General features: G+C 37.0%; 1 protein-coding gene across 50 annotated transcripts in view; it reads right to left on the reverse strand.

Annotated features, from left to right (window-relative positions):
• Positions 1-20,460, reverse strand: part of rap1gapb (RAP1 GTPase activating protein b) — a 186,213-nt gene that overhangs the window by 18,975 nt on the left and 146,778 nt on the right. For 26 of the 50 annotated variants that reach the window (XM_073954599.1, XM_073954611.1, XM_073954605.1 and 23 more), the window contains 9 exons: positions 15,805-15,852; positions 12,917-12,955; positions 12,629-12,817; positions 11,473-11,576; positions 10,533-10,611; positions 4,329-4,382; positions 4,165-4,248; positions 3,773-3,873; positions 2,535-2,664 (listed from right to left, as the gene is read on the reverse strand). In XM_073954599.1, coding sequence (XP_073810700.1) covers positions 2,535-2,664; positions 3,773-3,873; positions 4,165-4,248; positions 4,329-4,382; positions 10,533-10,611; positions 11,473-11,576; positions 12,629-12,817; positions 12,917-12,955; positions 15,805-15,843 — 819 coding nt within the window. In that variant the 5' untranslated portion in view covers positions 15,844-15,852. Of the gene's footprint in view, positions 1-2,534; positions 2,665-3,772; positions 3,874-4,164; positions 4,249-4,328; positions 4,383-10,532; positions 10,612-11,472; positions 11,577-12,628; positions 12,818-12,916; positions 12,956-15,804; positions 15,853-18,786; positions 18,823-20,460 lie in introns of all 50 variants that reach the window. The other 24 variants (XM_073954586.1, XM_073954592.1, XM_073954589.1 and 21 more) reach the window with 1 other exon arrangement.

Raw genomic sequence — 20,460 nt, forward strand, 5'->3', positions numbered from 1 at the left:
AGATGATTGCAGCCCTTTGGCAAACATCACAGCGAAAACAATGTTTTTAGATTGAAGCAAATCATTTTAAGGCTAAAACAAATTTGTGTGTGCCAGTCTGCAGACCATTAGCATGTCTCTATATAGCATCATGTATCTCATACTAAAGCGATTAAAGATTCCCTGAAATAACCTGAAATGCACATCTTTGTTTCATTTGCGACGTAATTTCGACAGGGCAGGAAATATTGAGTAGCTCCTCCTATCTTTAATAGCAACCAATAGGCTTTTGTTTATATCACAGCTCTGCCAGTCAGGATAGTGATGAGAGAAACAACTGAACAAACTGCTTCATAAAATGACCCACTGTTTCAAAGAGTAGGGTCGTCTGCGGACTGCAAGACAGAGGCGTAACATGAAGGGGGCGTAACTTGTTGACAACCTGTAGTTGATTTTGTTTCGAGCAGGGTAACTTATAGATAATCTTAGGACTAATATATTCGAACAAATATTTCAAATTTGATCTGTGACGGACTTTAAAAGCAGCAGGAGATGAATCTGCACCCATATGTTCTCTGTGGCCTGTGAAAGGCCATACTGCAAAGGGTGTGCTTTAGTGACCGCTGTTGTTTCACTCAGTCTGTGCTGAAACCCGCAGGTGATGTTTTCTCTCTGAGCTCAGCAAACGCTCATGATAACAGATGGCTTTGAGGATCAGTCGTTTGCACGGTGTGGTTTGCTCTCTAATTAACAGAGCATGCTGTTGGTCAGCAGTGGCCAAGCTTTACTGAGAGGCTACAGTAATATCCCAAAACTGACACTGACTGTGGTATAAAACAGCATCTGAGATTGTTACCATTATATTAGTACCATTTAAAAGGGTCCCAAAAAAGCGGTACGCTACTGTTCACTATTTTGGTACTTCTGACAGTGAAAATGGAAATAAATGAGTATCATACTTTAGTGAACCACTCAGTGGAAACAAGCCATAATGATACCTTACCGTAAAGTGAGGTATCATTGTTGTAAGGTATTACCTTATGTTGTGTCAATTGTATTGGCACACTACCTCCGTAGTTTTTATCCAGCATAAGAAAAATCTAATCGGGTTTGATTTTTCCATTTTTTTGCATCCGAAAAGCCATTTTGCGAGGTGATTTGACAATTTAGGGCCGCCGTACAAGTGAAAGGCAACATCCAAAATGGAGTCGCAGAAACTAATCCACTTGATCTTGCAACACAAAGTCCTTTATGATAAGCATATAATTCAAATGTTATGTGGTTTATTGTATGTTAGTTTGTCAGCACAGTTTGGTGTGTGCGCACACTGTGTGTCTGTTTGCTTGTCCATCTGTGTCTCCGTAGCTTAGATAAACTGCCAGTCTCTGTTGTGAATCAATTGGTGAAAAAAATTTGGTGGTCTTCCTTTTATTGTGCTTCCATTATTGCTAGCGAAGTATCAAACTGAGCAACAGAAATCCTGAAGTAAATTCTGACTAGGTTGGGATAATCCCACAGCTCTTTTATAAAGCAGTGGAACTCGGCTTCCTCTCTCTGCAATCTAAGAATGGGATGGACCCAATATTTCCATGACAAGACAACAAAATCATCTCATTACTTAAAGACTCCATTTTGCATCGTTTTGCAAATTATTATTCATTAATTTTCCTTCGGCTTAGTCCCTTATATATAAGGGATACAGCGGATCCCCTTCCAGCTGTAAACCAGTACTAGGAAACACCCATACACCGTCACATTCACACACACATACATACAGTACACTACGGACAATTTTGTTTACTCAATCCACCCATAGCACATGTCTTTATACTCTGCGGGAAACCGGAGCACCCAGAGGAAACCCATGCCAACATGGAAAGAATATGCAAACTCCACACAGAAATGCCAACTTGCCCAGCCGGGACTCGAACCAGCGACCTTCTTGCTCTGAGGCGACAGTACTTACCACTGAGCCACTGTGCGGGATTGAGTTTTCCTTTTTTTTTTTGTATATGAAAAGGTATTTTGATAGGTGTTTTCAACATCCAAATTGGGGTCGGAAAAACTAATCCACTTGGTCTCGCAACACAAAACCCTTTATGATAAGTATATAATCCAAATGTTTTGTGATTTATTGTATGTTAGTATATCTGCGTCTCCGTAGATTAAACTAACTGCCAGTCTCTATTCGGGATCATTTGGTTCAGGGAAATTGGTGGTCTTTTTTTAATATGTGCTAGCAAAGTATTAAACTGAGCAACTGACATCCTGAAGTAAATTTTGACCGGGTCGGGATAATCCTGCAGCTCTTTAATAAAGAGGTGGAACTTGGCTTCCTCTCTCTGCAATCTAAGCATGGGATAGACCACATATTTTCACTTTCTTTTTTTTTGTTAAGCAAGGAGAAGACAACAAAATCATCTCCACTACTTAAAGACTCCATTTTGTATCATTCTGTGAATTATTTTGCAGTCTGTGTGCAAGGTTTGCGAGCATAACAACTGTTTCGAATTTGAATGCAAAAAATATATATTATACAAAAATTTCGGTCTTACCTGCTGTGAATCTCCTTCAGTGTAGGGCAGTTTGGTGGACACGTGGAACATGATCTCTTTATTGTGAAAGTTAACATACACCGACTCGGTTCCTGTCTGGCCATGTGTCACATCCAGGCCACCACGAAAACTGTATCATAAAAACAAAATGCCTTCATTCATCTGTTCAACCTCAAATATTCCAATAAACCAGACACCCAATTTCATAAAAAGCAATCTGCTTGTTAAATCTCAATAGCTGATTAATAAAATGACACATTAAACTGAATCTTTTACAGAATCATACAGTTTTGCTGCATCCACCAATACTTAAACAATTATAAAATATGAATCACAGTCTGACCATTTGATATTTGGCATGGGTATATAAACATTACAATCATAATTTTCAAAATGCTTAATATTTTCAATTACTATTATAGCATACTGTAACATTTATCAATACCATTTAGGCATGCTCAATATATTATTTCAGCATCGATATTGCAAAGAGCGCAGAAAACCACCCCCACCCAGAAAAAAGTATACAATTATTAATTTGAATAAAACATAAACAAGGTATAATTTGAGAATGAAGTATATTTCACATAAACAAAAACATCTTGTAGAAGCAAGATCGTTGTGATTGTAACATTTAAAATGTAATAAAGCATCTTAAAAATACTATACCACACAATCTTTTGTATTTTCAAGTAAAATAAAAAATATTATATTAGGCCTATTATATTTTAATGTAAAAATAAATATATGTTGGATGCTTTTGGGGGCGACACGGTGGCTCAGTGGTTAGCACTGTCACCTCACAGCAAGAACGTCGCTGCTTCGACTCTCGACTGGGTCAGTTGGCAATCTGTGTGGAGTTTGCATGTTCTCGATGTGTTCTGATTTCCTACACAAGTCTAAAGACATGCGATACAGGTGAATTGAATAAGCTAAATTGGCCGTAGTATATGTGTGTGAATAGGTGTGTATGGATTTTTCCCAGTGCTGGGTTGCAGCTGAAAGTGCAACCGCTGTGTAAATAAAGGAACAAAGCTGAAGGAAAATGAAAAACGTTTGCTTTTGGCAATCTGACAAAGCGATGGGACCCAGAAGCAGTGATGTATGATGTCAGATTGTAGCAGATTATAATATTACACGTTTTTACTAAAACCTCTACAAAGACTCAAAAATGTGCTGTGTGTGGTTGAACAGAAAGTCCTGTTTTGTGAACCATGTGAAATAACTGACGTCTGTACCCTTTAAAATCATGAAGATCAATCTTCTCTCCCAGGAACTCCAGAAACTCAACAAAAGCTGGACTTTCCTCGTTGTTTCCGAACAGCTCCTCTTCTGATGTCTGCAGAAGAGTCAATGTGTTCAATAAATGAAGCATGGTGATTCAACAATTAGTCATGTGTCATGAATGTACACTATTAAAGTCTAACCGTTGAATTAAAGTCACAAATTTTAAATAAAGTAAATATAAACATTTATTTGTACATCAGACTGTCTTGGAGCTGAATAAGGTCAGTGTAAAATGAAACCCTTTTTAAAGTATGTTTGCTAGATTTTGTCCCTTATGCAAGAAAAATTTAGATTGTATTATATAGTAAAAGAAAAGCATAACAACACTGAATGTTATTCTAACCTGGGCAAACTTTTGGTAAATAACTCCAAACTTGAAGTTGTTGCTGATGACGTGCTCATCGAAGGTCACGATGAGTCTTGAAGCCTTGAAACAGGGTTGCAGATGAAGGTCAGAGGCTGAAAATTACTTGTTCATTTGTTTTTGATGTTATTGCTTCAGCTTACCTTTGGATATAAGACAGGATAAAATCTGTCCACATTCACCTCTTCACAGACAAGCTAAAGAAAAAAAAGATGGATTGATATCATTTATTCATTCATTTATTCATTTTCTTTTCGACTTAGTCCCTTTATTAATTTTTTTGTTTGCCACAGCGGAATGAACTGCCAACATATCCAGCACATGTTTTACGCAGCGAATGCTCTTCCAACCACAACCCATCTCTACGGACAATTTAACCCACCCAATTTACCTGTACCGCATGTTTTTGGACTGGTGGGAAACCGGGGCATCCGGAGGAAGCCCACATGAATGCAGGGAGAACATGCAAACTCCACACAGAAACACCAACTGACCCAGCGATCTTCTTGCTGTGAGGCCGGGGCACTACCTACTGCGCCACTGCATCACCTTTTATTATTTACATATTTCTAATTAAATGATTTTCTTTATCTCATTTCTAAGGCTATTTAAAATGTTAATTTGGTAAAAATGAATTATTAAAAGAAGAGAGATATTAATATAAAATATGATTAATCATCATTTTAGATATGCTTTCATTGAGATAAAAATAAATTAACTTCAAAGTCATTTTTGCAACGTTTAATTTTCTGGATTTTTTTGAGAAAACACTGATACGTGCAGCTAATGAATTGATGAGTAATTTAAATTAATTAAAACATCTGTAACTAGATTCTTAAAGTTTGAGAACAAACTTTGAGGCTGGCTTGTGAAAGCCTGACGGTAATAGTTTATTTAGTTTAAACAGTTTTAAAAAGTATGAAAATATAGATAGATAGATAGATAGATAGATAGATAGATAGATAGATAGATAGATAGATAGATTAGCATATTATTAGCATGATTCTAGCGTGAAATAGCATGTTGTTAGCATGATTCTAGCATGAATTAGCATTTTACTAGCATGATTTTAGCATGAATTAGCATGTTGTTAGCATGTTACTAGCATGATTCTAGCATGAATTAGCATGTTGTTAGCATGATTCTAGCATGAATTAGCATGTTTTTAGAACGATTCCACTATGAATTAGCATGTTACTAGCATGATTTTAGCATGAATTAGCACGATTCTAGCATGAATTAACATGTTGTTAGCATGATTCTAGCATGAATTAGCATGTTACTAGCATGATTCTAGCATGATATAGCATGTTGTTAGCATGATTCTAGCATGAATTAGTATGTTACTAGCATGATTCTAGCATGAATTAGCATGTTACTAGCATGATTTTAGCATGAATTAGCATGTTGTTAGCATGAATTAGCATGTTACTAGCATGATTCTAGCATGAATTAGCATGTTGTTAGCATGATTCTAGCATGAATTAGCATGTTTTTAGAACGATTCCACTATGAATTAGCATGTTACTAGCATGATTTTAGCATGAATTAGCACGATTCTAGCATGAATTAACATGTTGTTAGCATGATTCTAGCATGAATTTGCATGTTACTAGCATGATTCTAGCATGATATAGCATGTTGTTAGCATGATTCTAGCATGAATTAGTATGTTACTAGCATGATTCTAGCATGAATTAGCATGTTACTAGCATGATTCTAGCATGAATTAGCATGTTGTTAGCATGATTCTAGCATGAATTAGCATTTGACTAGCATGATTCTAGCATGAATTAGCATTTGACTAGCATGATTCAAGCATGAATTAGCATGTTGTTAGCATGATTCTAGCATGAATTAGCATGATGTTAGCATGATTCTAGCATGAATTAGCATGTACCTAGTATGATTTTAACATGAATTAGCATGTTACTAGCAAGATTTTAGCATGATTTAGCACGATTCTAGCATGAATTAGCATGTTGTTAGCATGATTCTAGCATGAATTAGCATGTTACTAGCATGATTCTAGCATGAATTAGCATGTTGTTAGCATGATTCTTGCATGAATTAGTATGTTACTAGCATGATTCTAGCATGAATTAGCATGTTACTAGCATGATTCTAGCATGAATTAGCATGTTGTTAGCATGATTCTAGCATGAATTATCATGTGACTAGCTTGATTCTAGCATGAATTAGCATGTTGTTAGCATGATTCTAGCATGAATTAGCATGTTACTAGCATGACTCCAGCATGAATTAGCATGTTGTTAGCATGATTCTAACATGAATTAGCATGCTACTAGCATGAATCTAGCATGAATTAGCATGTTGTTAGCATGATTCTAACATGAATTAGCATGTTACTAGCATGATTCTAGCATGAATTAGCATGTTGTTAGCATGATTCTAGCATGAATTAGCATGTGACTAGCATGATTCTAGCATGAATTAGCATGTGACTAGCATGATTCTAGCATGAATTAGCATGTTGTTAGCATGATTCTAGCATGAATTAGCATGTTACTAGCATGACTCCAGCATGAATTAGCATGTTGTTAGCATGATTCTAACATGAATTAGCATGCTACTAGCATGAATCTAGCATGAATTAGCATGTTGTTAGCATGATTCTAACATGAATTAGCATGTTACTAGCATGATTCTAGCATGAATTGTCATGTGACTAGCATGATTCTAGCATGAATTAGCATGTGACTAGCATGATTCTAGCATGAATTAGCATGTGACTAGCATGATTCTAGCATGATTCTAGCATGAATTAGCATGTTGTTAGCATGATGGATAGATAGATAGATAGATAGATAGATAGATAGATAGATAGATAGATAGAAAGAGGTAGATAGATAGATAGATAGATAGATAGATAGATAGATAGATAGATAGATAGATAGATAGATAGATAGATAGATAGATAGATAGATAGATAGATAGATAGATAGATAGATAGATAGATAGATAGATAGATAAAAACAGTTGATGGATGGATGGATGGATGGATAGATAGATAGATAGATAGATAGATAGATAGATAGATAGATAGATAGATAGATAGATAGATAGATAGATAGATAGATAGATAGATAGATAGATAGATAGATAGATAGATAGATAGATAGATAGATAGATAGATAGATAGATAGATAGATTAAAGCAGTTTATAGATAGATAGATAGATAGATAGATAGATAGATAGATAGATAGATAGATAGATAGATAGATAGATAGATAGATAGATAGATAGATAGATAGATAGATAGATAGATAGATAGATAGATAGATAGATAGATAGATAGATAGATAGATAGATAGATAGATAGATAGATAGATAGATTAAAGCAGTTTATAGATAGATAGATAGATAGATAGATAAATAGATAAATAGATAGATAGATTAAAGCAGTTTATAGATAGATAGATAGATAGATAGATAGATAGATAGATAGATAGATAGATAGATAGATAGATAGATAGATAGATAGATAGATAGATAGATAGATAGATAGATAGATAGATAGATAGATAAATAGATAAAGCAGTTTATAGATAGATAGATAGATAGATAGATAGATAGATAGATAGATAGATAGATAGATAGATAGATAGATAGATAGATAGATAGATAGATAGATATAGATTAAAGCAGTTTATAGATAGATAGATAGATAGATAGATAGATAGATAGATAGATAGATAGATAGATAGATAGATAGATAGATAGATAGATAGATAGATAGATAGATAGATAGATAGATAGATTAAAGCAGTTTATAGATAGATAGATAGATAGATAGATAGATAGATAGATAGATAGATAGATAGATAGATAGATAGATAGATAGATAGATAGATAGATAGATAGATAGATAAATAGATAGATTAAAGCAGTTTATAGATAGATAGATAGATAGATAGATAGATAGATAGATAGATAGATAGATAGATAGATAGATAGATAGATAGATAGATAGATAGATAGATAGATAGATAGATAGATAGATAGATAGATAGATAGATTAAAGCAGTTTATAGATAGATAGATAGATAGATAGATAGATAGATAGATAGATAGATAGATAGATAGATAGATAGATAGATAGATAGATAGATAGATAGATAGATAGATAGATAGATAGATAGATAGATAGATAGATATAGATTAAAGCAGTTTATAGATAGATAGATAGATAGATAGATAGATAGATAGATAGATAGATAGATAGATAGATAGATAGATAGATAGATAGATAGATAGATAGATAGATAGATAGATAGATAGATTAAAGCAGTTTATAGATAGATAGATAGATAGATAGATAGATAGATAGATAGATAGATAGATAGATAGATAGATAGATAGATAGATAGATAGATAGATAGATAGATAGATAGATAGATAGATAGATAGATAGATAGATAGATAGATATAGATTAAAGCAGTTTATAGATAGATAGATAGATAGATAGATAGATAGATAGATAGATAGATAGATAGATAGATAGATAGATAGATAGATAGATAGATAGATAGATAGATAGATAGATAGATAGATAGATAGATAGATAGATAGATAGATAGATAGATTAAAGCAGTTTGAAAAAGGATAGATAGATAGTTTTGAGGTCACAAAGTTAGATCTATTGTTAAGTCAATGACAGTCTTTTGCAATAAAAGTCTATGGGACTGTTGTTGCTAGGGTGCAGTATCTGGTAGTTAGGGTGTGGCTAGAAAGTTAAAAGCTCTTCAGTTATTGGCAGTTTGGTAGTCTAAGTTAAATGAGCTCAGCCATTAGTCTGGTGGACAGTCTGATTGAGAGTTATGAGCTCACAAAGTTTGATCCCATGTTAAGTCAATGAGAGTCTTTTGAATGGAAGTCTATGGGACAGTTTCTAAGGTCCAAAAGTGGTTGCTAGGGCGTGGCCAGAAAGTTAAAACCTCATCAGTTATTGGCAGTTAGGTAGTCTGAGTTAAATGAGCCCAGTTAGAAGTCTGTGTGACAGTCTGATGCAGAGTTATGAGGTCACAAAGTTTGGTCCAATGTTAAGTCTATGGGATTTTTCCGACGGTCCCGGGACGTTTTTCGGAAAATCGAATATCGGATCAGTCGGAAAAGATATGGCATACCGAGTCAGAATAGTTTGGAGGTCTGGTGTGAGTTTGGTGGTCATAGCTCGAAAGCTCTAGGAGGAGATAGATTTTGAATTTTAGTCTCAGAAGAAGAAGAAGAATAATATATAAAAAAAATAATAAGTTTAAATAGGATTTCAGTAGTCTGGCTTGTTTCTCAAGCCAGCCTAATGACTAACTAAATAAATAAATAAATAAATGGGCGACATGGTGGCTCACTGTTGGCTGACAGCAAGAAATTCGCTGCTTCGAGTCCTGGCTGGGTCAGTTGCCATTTCTGTGTGGAGTTTGCATGTTCTCTCCCTGTTGGTGAGGGTTTCCTTTGGGTGCTCGGGTTTCCTCCACAGTCCAAAGACATGCAATACAGGGGAATTGAATAAGCTAAATTGTCCGTATTGAATGTGTGTGAATGAGTGTGTATCAGCATCCGCTGTGTAAAACATATGCAGGATAAGTTGGTGGTTCATTCTACTGTGGCAACCCCTGATGAATAAAAGGACTAAGCCGAAGGAAAATGAATGAAGGAATGATGAATAATAATAAATGCCTGATTTAAACCAATATTCACGATTTTAATGTTATCACTCGATTGAATGGGTGTTCTCAGTGGTAGATATGGGCCAGTAAGGGCCTTACTGATAGGCTCAGAAAGCTGTTATCATCCATCCACAAAGTTAACAAGAATTATTTATATTATTTATTAAATTTCCCATTGTATTTTATTAATGTCTACCTCTATTCCAGCCCTAAACCCAACCGTCACAGTAATGTAAAAACAGATCTGAATCTTGAGTCTTCTCTGTTAGTATAGCTGATTAACCATTTGAGGTTATCATAGATGATAACAGCCTTCTGAGCCTACCAGTAGGTGCAAAAGGCCCTTATTGGCCCATATCTATCAGCTTATAATCACTGATAACGCCCATTTAATCAAGTGTTATCATTCAAAGTGGGAGAGGAAACCCACGTGAACATGGGCAGAACATGCAAACTCCACACAGAAATGCCAACTGACCCAGTCGGGACATGAATCAGCCTCCTCTTCGCTGTGGGGCAACAATGCTAACCATTGAGCCACCGTGTCGGCCCCCAATATTCATTTATTAGTTAGATAAAAGCGCATCTCAAATGAATAAATGTACTTGTAAATATATATATATCTAAATTTGAATTGAGTATTTTCTTTTTGTCTTACCTTTGCCATCTGGATGACGTTAGGGAACTCGGTCAGACAAGAAATTGGTATCACATCGTGGTAAGTTTTAAACCTTGACCTGGAATTAAAAGAATCACAACCAAATATAATCAAGCCAGACTCAAAAAACACATTATTTGCGGACTGATCTGAAACTAACGTGTCCCTTTGGACACTTAGTCACAAATGCATCTTCTAAACCCATCAATGTCTTTGCTATATTTAGCAGGAATGGACAAAGTCCTGGACATACAGTATATAAAGAGAGAGAAATGAATGATAGCTCAGCCATCAATAAAATATCTATGTGATTCACCCCAGTATTCACAGGTGCCCTTGTCAATTATCTTTCAGCCGACAAGTAACATTCAAAGAGTCCCCGAAGAGCTCCTGTTTTCAAAGAGAGGCTTTATAGATCAACCTCTCTGACATCAACACGGTCTCTTGTTCCCGTCTTCATCATTAAAGGGCCTCAAGACGGGTCGTGGTTATAAAGAATGGATGTGCCCTTGTGTTCCTGCTGCATATTTTGAGCACTTAAGTCAGACCAGCTTTGAAAATGAACAACGAGAGAATATGCGACTGGAGCGAGTGAATGTGTAACAGCATAAAAAAGAAAAAAAGTGAAAAAAGTGTCTTCAACAGGGCTGTGTGCCATTTAAAAGTGAATTAAGATTTTTTTTTATTACAACTTACTAAATGGATTTAAAATGATGTAGCAAAAAGGATATTGAACTGTAAATTGAATCTAAGAAAGCTACATAAAAAAGCAGGTTTACATCTGAAAATTCTTAGATTTTGTGTAAAAAAATATTGTGATATTACTTCATAAAAATCAAACATTGCCTTTGATATTTTGGATGAAACTAAACAAAATAAATATTAAACCTTGGAAATCAAAACATGAAAGCAATACATTTTCCATCTGAACTTGAAGTACCTGAGCAGCAGTCGAAGGTGCTCCTGGTCTCCAATCACATCATACTTCATGGAAAAGATCAGGTGTCCCAGAGCACTGTCCACTGAGTAATAATTAAAGTGCTCCTGTGGGGCGAGTTATAAACACATGAAAAACCAGATGAAAAAGCACACTCTTTACGTTACCTCACATTAATAAAGCATTGAAGCTTTTGGACTGATGATTAATGGAAGGGTAGATAAAAAATATGGGAATGGTTAGATAGATGAGTGGATGAATGGATGGAGAGATGGAAATATTGATGGATGAAAGGACAGAGAGAAAGACAGGATTTTCAGACATTTATATGGTTGAAGGAATGAAGGATGGATGGATGGATGGATGGATGGATGGATGGATGGATGGATGGATGGATGGATGGATAAACAGATGAATAAACTAATGGATAAACAGATAAATGGACGGGCTGATGGATGGATGGATGTAGAAAAAGGGATGATCAGACATACAGAAAATGGATGGATGAATGGATGGATAAACAGATGGAGGGATGGATGTATGAAGAGAAAGACAGAAAAGGATGGTCAGACATGCAGATAATGGATGGATGAATTAATGAATAGATAGACAGATAGACAGTTGGAAGGATGTATGGGTAAACAGATAGATTAATGAATAAATAAACAGATGGATGGATGAACAAACAGGTGGATGAATGAATTGACAAACAGTAAATTGGATGGACTGATAATAAGATTGATAGATGGATAAACAGATGGATGAATGAATTGACAAACAGAAAATTGGATGAACAGATAGAAGGAGGAATGTATGGATGGATGGATGGATGGATCGATGGGGAGAAACACAGAAAGGTATGGTCAGATATACGTATAACAGATGGATGAATAGACTGACAAACAGACAATTGGATGGACTAAGTTGGATGAATGGATGGATGGATGGATGGATGGATGATAGATAAACTGACAAACAGAAAGAAATACAAGGCAGACAGATGAATGAATGGATGGATGGATGGATGGATGGATGGATGTATAAATGAACAGAGACAGCTAATTGGATAGATGGATCAACAGACGGATGGATGGATCCATTTTACAGATTTTTAAATAGATAGATGGACAGACAGATGGATGAATAGAGGGTATCCCACCTTCCCCAGAAAGTCTTTCCTGTAGATCTTGGCTATGCTGTTGGTCTCCAGTTTAACCTGTGATGCAGGACAAGGGGGCGGTTCCTCAGGTGTGGAGGAGGAGCCTAAATCATGATTGGTTCCTTCAATCCAGTAACCCCCAAACTGAGGCAGCAGGATCAGGGGTAAAGTGCCTGTGCGCCCCAATACCTGCCAACACACCAACAACACAATAACAGATTTACAACCAGCGCAACATCAACAACAAAAACACACTCATAATCACACATAAAAATCAAAGTGCACAACCTCATGGACGCTGGGATATGGAATGTAGTCTTCCTCTGTCTGTGGAGGAACAAGGAGAGATTAGGTTCATTCAGGTCACCCTATGACGCAGATGAAAGAAATATGTACATGCATAAAGAGTAAAAGCCCTTAAACGCAAAGCTCCAGACCTCATGATTCCATACAAACCCCCAAGTGTAAACAATATTCACAATACCTGCAGTGAGAGCATCAAATCACATGTTTTATGCAGGCCTTAATTGCATACTGTGCTTCTCAGGGTTGCCACTCTAAGCCAAATGTCAAATTCACTGACTTTCCCTGACTAAAAAAAGCTGAATTTCCATGACCTATAATAAATGGAAAAAGAGGCAGCTCCAGAATTTTACCTTTCTGCAATCACTGAATTTAATGCAAATTTAAGCAAATGGTGCAAGATTTAGAGGAGCTGGCAATTGGATTGCAGATTTTGGCCAGCCAGGACACGGTTCAAATTACTTCCACGTCATCTGCATTGTTTCATAGTAAACAACATCATATTATTCATGCATACAAACTGCTTATCTGCCATGCAATACCTTGAGTAGTCATTAACACGACCTTTTTTTTGTGTGTGTGATATTAATGCAATGTGCAGCTATCTAAAGACTATTTGAACAAGGCTACGTTTGCTGTATCGATCTATTATGCATCTTTTAGCAAGATATAAAATAAGTCTCTGATGTCCCTATAGTGTAAAATACCGCACAAATAATGTTTTATACCTTTTTGGAACTGCCTCTTTTAGGCTTTGATCCTGATTGTGCTGTTTTGATGACTGTCGCTTTAAATTCAAATGAGATTGTGCTCTTTTCAAAAGAAGGTGGAGCTACAAATGCCTATGTGTCAGCATAGTGGCAGATTCAAAAACAAGACTAAAATAATGGGTGGACTGTAAAGGCTTTACACTCCTGGTTGAGTTTCAACCAAACAGTTTCTGCAGACTGCTCTTATGTTGTGCAATTATAATAAATAAAATCAATTCATTTTTAATATTACACTACCTGACAAAAGTCTTGTTGCCTATATAAGTTTTAGGAACAACAAGTATTAACTTGACTTCTAGTTGATCATTTGGTATCAGAAATGGCTTATATGAAAGGCAAAGGCCTCTAGATTACACTTAGTTTACAAAAATCAAATATGATTAGGCCTTCATTTTTAATTATTTAATTAGGACAGTAAGGTCTAGACAAAAATAATGTACAGCAGGGGTCTCAAACTCAATTTACCAAGGGGCCGCAGGAGGCAAAGTCTGGGTGAGGCTGGGCCGCATAAGGGATTTCACAAAAAAAAAAGTCCTCAAATGTCATTATTAACAGTTTTAATTATTTCTTCTGAACATGAAGTGTCCTGAACATTAATACAACATTGAGTGAAGATTATGAACAGTTCTTCTGAACATGGCATCTTTTGTCTACTTCTTGCTGCCAGAGACTTGACAGCGCTTCAAGTGGGGGAAAAAGTGGGGGAACTCACTCAAAACTTCCATTCCCTCACCTAAAAAAAGGTGTATATATGTATAAATAAAACACCCCCACCCCACTCCAGTCACATCAGTCTGTACCAGTCTGTATCTACCTATAATGTATATAAGATGCAGGCTGTAGCTAGGTAGGTGGCAGGCTGCAGATAGGTAGCTAAGGGGCAGGCAGGGGCGGGAACAGCTTGGTTCTGGCCAGCGCGAGTTCCATCCTAACACTTCCCGCCCATCACAGCGTCTAACAAAGGGGCGGGGTGCGTGTTGACGTCACCGGCATCCCCGCCCCTTTGTTTACACGGCGGGCGGGGAATGCCAGTGACCGATGTGTACAGATAGAATCAGCGGAGCGGGGAGCGCTCTCTCTCCCCGTTCCGCTGATTCTGTCAGTGTACAGCGGTCGGCGCGGGCCACAAAATATTGCACCGAGGGCCGCAAATGGCCCGCGGGCCGCGAGTTTGAGACCCCTGATGTACAGTATAGAATATAAAGTCATGGTGCAGTGCAGTGCATCTCCGCAATGACTCAAATAACTTATTAATAAAGTCATCTAGAATGGCAAAGAAAGCATCCTTGCAGGACTCCCAGAGTAAATCAAGATTCTTTGGATTCATCTTCAATGCCTCCTCCTTCATCTCACCCCAGACATGCTCAATAATGTTCACTTCTGGTGACTGGGCTGGCCAATCCTGGAGCACCTTGACCTTCTTTGCTTTCAGGAACTTTGATGTGGAGGCTGAAGTATGAGGAGTGCTATCATGCTGAAGAATTTGCCATGGGCAGCACAAATGTCTTGATACCTCAGGCTGTTAATGTTGCCATCGACTCTGCAGATTTCTCACACGCCCCCATACTGATTGTACCCCAAACCATGATAAACATAGACATATGGGCATTCATATTTTGTGTTGAATATGTGATCCCTTTCATTAAATCAGAAAACAGATAAAATTGTAAAGTTTGTTTATGACTGTAGCCTATGGGGTCGCTCACACAGCTCAATAAACAACTAGACAGAAAGCAAAAACTGAACAGAAGCTGCGTTTGAACGCTGCGGAAGCATCTGCATATTCACATAATAATCTGCCAAAAGGTATCTTAATAGCATTAAAGTACCATAATTATGCTGCCAACCATTTGGAACAAAAGCACCCAGATGATGCATTAAATTGTCAACATCCTCAGGCAATGAAGCTTCCCTGAACCTTAAAGCTATGAGAATGAGGGTTAATGTGAAAGTATTTGTCAGAGAATAAAAGCTACATTGTGCATTTCTGTGCACATGTGACGAACACAACGCTGATGGCAGAGGCTGTGAGAACGGTTCATAATGGCTGCAACACTTGATGCTTGTTTGTGTGAGAGTGTGGCTCTAAATACACACACTTACTTTGAGAGGAGGTGGAAGAGAGCACCGCTGCTCATCCATTCTACTGCTCTGCATTTTCAAAAAAGAGAGGACATTTAATACATGCAGTTCTTTAAAAACATAGAACAACAACATTTAATGATAGATTATTAAATGCCAGAAATTGGAATTCGTCAATTGAATAACACATTTTCTTAAAGGGACAGTACACCCAAAACTGAAATTCTATCTTTACTCACATGTTATAAACCTGTTTGAGATCCTTTTTTGCTGTTGAACATAAAAGATGTTTTGAAAAATGTTGTTGAATGATGTTTTGTATCAATGTAACCATTGATTCCCAGAGTATTTGTTTATCCTACTATGGAAGTCAATTACTGGTTTCTAACATTCTTCAAAACATTTTTTACAGCATGTTCAACAAGAAATTCTTAAACGTTTTAAATCAAATGTTCATTTTTGGGTGAACTATCTCTTTTAAAAATAAATAGTACATTTTCATTATATTATAATTTTTTAAAAATATGTAGACTACATAATCTAGCCAGTAATACATGCTACTCAAGTATGCAAAGTACACAAGATTCACATTTAAACTTTAAAGTTTACAAGTTTAGACAATTTAAATATACCATAAAAGTGTTCAATTAATATCAATTCAGGCTCATTCTGAAAATGTACCCCTATATACACATTTCTGGAGAGTGATAAATACATCCCAGTAGCTACGTTTTTTGCTGTTTTTGTTTTCGTGAATCCACCAGAGGGCGCTGTGTACACTTTTTGAGATCTTAAGTTTGTCTCACCAGTGCCATTGGCGCCTGCTGTTCTCCCGTAAATCCACCAGAAGCCGCTGTCGACTTACTGACCCACCCTCCTCCTTCCTTAACCCAAGCAATAGTGTTTTTCAAAAGCACAGATTGACCGGCACATGCACTTCCCTAAACCCAACCGACAGTTTTAAAAAGCAATCCAGAAAAAGAAAACCCCTCGCCTGATTTTTACCACATTTTCAAATTTTACAACATTCTAATGCTGTGTCCACACCAGACGCAGATGAAGCGTCATGAAGCGTATCTGTTAAGTCAATGCAAAGATGCGAATAGGCATTCTGTAGCGCATTTTACGCGAATGAGTCGGTGCAAATGAAGTGGCGCAAGTTGAATGTTTTGTGAGTCTGACGCGCTTAACACACGTTTCATGCAAATCACTCAAGTTGGATAATCAAAACTTCAGCGGACATTCGCGCCACGTTAACCAATCATGAGCTTGCTCTTGTAGGGGAGTGATTATGACAGTGCCTGTTGTTGGATTCCTGAGGGGAAATCCTATTGCCAACACCAGAGAACAGTTCATCAAACTGGGCTCAGCTCAGACTGAAGCCCCGCTAAAAGCCTCCATCATCCAGTTATAGTTTCTGGAGGAGTTGATGAACTCACAGAGCTATAGGTGCTCCTCTGAAAGGATCTAGTGGACTCAGACACTGCGCCGAACGAATCGACATCGTTTTTTAGCCTTCCTAAAGCACATAAACACAGCTATTCTCTCAATAAAATTCATGCTAGCTATTTAGCAACAAAGCTAGAGTCACCGGGCAGACACAATCTCTGCCCAGCACCTGAATCTGTGTCTATTGTGAGGGGATTTTAACGCACAAATTAAGAGAGTAAACTTAAGCATCTATTGATACATGCGTGATTTATTTGTGTGTTCTACATCTTCTCAGAACAAAGCATTACCCTGTTATTTACTTGATTATTTGACTTTTTTAGCTTCTGTTTTTGTCTTCTCTGCTTTCTGGGACCATTCTTCACCGGACTCAAACCCCTCATGACTGTCAACTCCTTTCTGCGCCCCGTAGCGTTTATTTTATGTATGTTTCTTTATTTAACCAGATAAAAACCCATTGAGATCAAGATCAGACATAATATAAAAATACAGTTTAGTTTTCCAGCTTTACCACATTTCAATATATTAAAAACACATTCATTGAGAAACGGACTGTTGTTGTTTGTTAAAAGGATAGAGCGAAACGATGTCATTGGGATGAGCTCAGATATCTTTAGTTCAGACTGAAGAGTATTCCAGGATGAGGGGGCGGCATGACTAAAGGCTCGCTTCCCTATTTCAGTTCGAACCCGGGGAACAGTCAAATGATAAACTTCACTTGAGCGTAGGGCATACTGGCTTTTAGACTTCTGGAGAAGAGAACATAGGTATGAAGGCACCAGTTCCAGAAGAGCCTTGTAGACCAGAGTCATCCAATGGGTGTACCTTCTTACATACAGAGAAGGCCACTCAGCTTTGGCATACAGTTCACAATGGTGAGTAAGTCTTTGACAGCCTGTAACAAACCTTAGAGCACTGTGATAGATGGAGTTTAAAGGCTGAAGACATTTCTTTGAAGCATGCATATATAAAACATCACCATAGTCAATCAAGGGTAAAAATGTTGCAGACACCAAATGTTTGCGAGCTTTAAGAGGAAAGCAGGATGCATTTCGATAGTAAAATCCGAGCTTAACTCTCAATAAGACGAAAGACAAAATGCAGCCATACGTTCCTCTGGCTAATTCATGGTCTCCAGAAATGTATATAGGGCTACGTTTTCAGAATGAGCCAAACATCCATTTATTATATTTTATGTTATTTTAAGACTTAGTAATAAAATCCATATCAACATCTTAAGATGCTTCACATAATGAAGAAATAACCAAGTGTGACAGACATTAAAATGCATTAAACACATATTGGCATACATGCGTAGAATATATTTCTAGCTTATATTTTAATTTTTAAGAGCTGACAGACAGATTTAAGAGTTAAATGTTAATGTGAATACAGAATGAGTGACATTTAAAGCAAACCTCAGCATATAAACTACAGGTAAACAGTAATATTAAAGCAAAAACGGGGAAGGTGTCACCATACTGCAAGTTAAAGTTCAAAGGTCAAAAAATGCAAGAGATGTGAGGTAAAGCAATAAAAATGTGGGCTTCTCACCTGCATTCGCTCTATCATTGCAAATATATCTGATGTCTGAGAACCAGGAGGAACGGATAAAAGAAGAGAGAGAGAGAGAGAGAGAGAGAAAGAGAGAGAGAGGGAGGATGAACACAATGAGCAAGAGTGAGATATGACAGTCTGCATGTCTCTCAGTGACAACGGCTTCGCAATAATGGACAGAACTCCCTGCCTTGATCCGAAATTCAACGGCGTATCACACTAGCAGGTATCCTTCCTTGCTATCATACAGCTTGTCTCTATGGAAAACGAAGACTGTGAAACAGCATAATTTAACGTGGAGAGCAGCTGTGCGCTTGAAGGATGCGACCTGACTAGCTACAGCTGCGGTGTCATTCCATTGAGTCCTCGGCTCAGAATAAACCAGCGTAAGAAGCCAACATCAATTAAGGAAAGCGCTGTTCAGGATTTACTGACTGATTATCAGCACTAATACACATTCTTGGGTTAGGCATTTGAACAAACCCTTAAAGAGATAGCTTAACCCAAAATGAATGTTACCTCATCGATTATTATCCCTTATGTGGTTTTAAAACTTTAATATATTTAAAAAAATACTAGTAGCTAGCACCTGTTGACTTCCATACACTCTCTGACAAAAGTCTTGTTGTCTATCTAAGTTACAGGAACATCAAATAATAACTTGACTTCTAGTCGATCACTTGGTATCAGAAGTGGCTTATATGAAAGGCAAAAGCCTCTAGATTACGCTTATTTTACCAAAATAAAATATGATCATGCCTTGATTTTTAATTAGGACAGTAAGGTCTGACTTTGCTTAGTCAAAAGTCTTGTCACATAACAGAAATAGTGTCCAGTATAAAATTTAAAGTCATGGTGCAGTGGAAAAAGAATTAATACTGTGTATGACTCCCATGAGCTTGGAGGACTGCATCCATACATCTCTGCAATAACTTATTAATAAAGTCATCTGGAATGGCAAAGAAAGCGTTCTTGCAGGACTCCCAGAGTTCATCAAGATTCTTTGGATTCATTTTCAATGCCTCAATCTTACCCCAGACATGCTCAATAATGTTCATGTCTGGTGAGGTGACTGGGCTGGCCAATCCTGGAGCACCTTGACCTTCTTTGCTTTCAGGAACTTTGATGTGGAGGCTGAAGTATGAGAAGGAGCGCTATCCTGCTGAAGAATTTGCCCTCTCCTGTGGTTTGTAATGTAATGGGCAGCACAAAGGTCTTGATACCTCAGGCTGTTGATGTTGCCATCCACTCTGCAGATCTCTCACACAAACTACAATTTTCCCTTCACCAAACTTGACTGATTTCTGTGAGAATAATGGGTCCATGCAGGTTCCAAAAGGTCTTCTGCAGTATTTGTGATGATTGGGATGCAGTTCAACAGATGAATCATTGGAAATATCGACCTTCTGCCACTTTTCCAAATGATCACCTTGAAGTCAAGTTATTATTTGTCTTACAACTGGAATTGCTGACAAGACTTTGGTCAGGTAGTGTTGTCAGTTTGTTATTGTAATCCAATGTTGCAATCCAAATATGGACAAACCCAACCATTGGGTTAAAAAGTATAATTAAAATGTAATTTAAAAAATAATCATTTATTTGACTCAACCCTGCATTACATCAACCCAGAATTTTTATATTTGTGTATACAGTATCTTCCTAGTTATTGCT

Source organism: Danio rerio, chromosome 6, assembly GCF_049306965.1.
Source record: "Danio rerio strain Tuebingen ecotype United States chromosome 6, GRCz12tu, whole genome shotgun sequence".
In the NCBI taxonomy this organism is placed as follows: domain Eukaryota; kingdom Metazoa; phylum Chordata; class Actinopteri; order Cypriniformes; family Danionidae; genus Danio; species Danio rerio.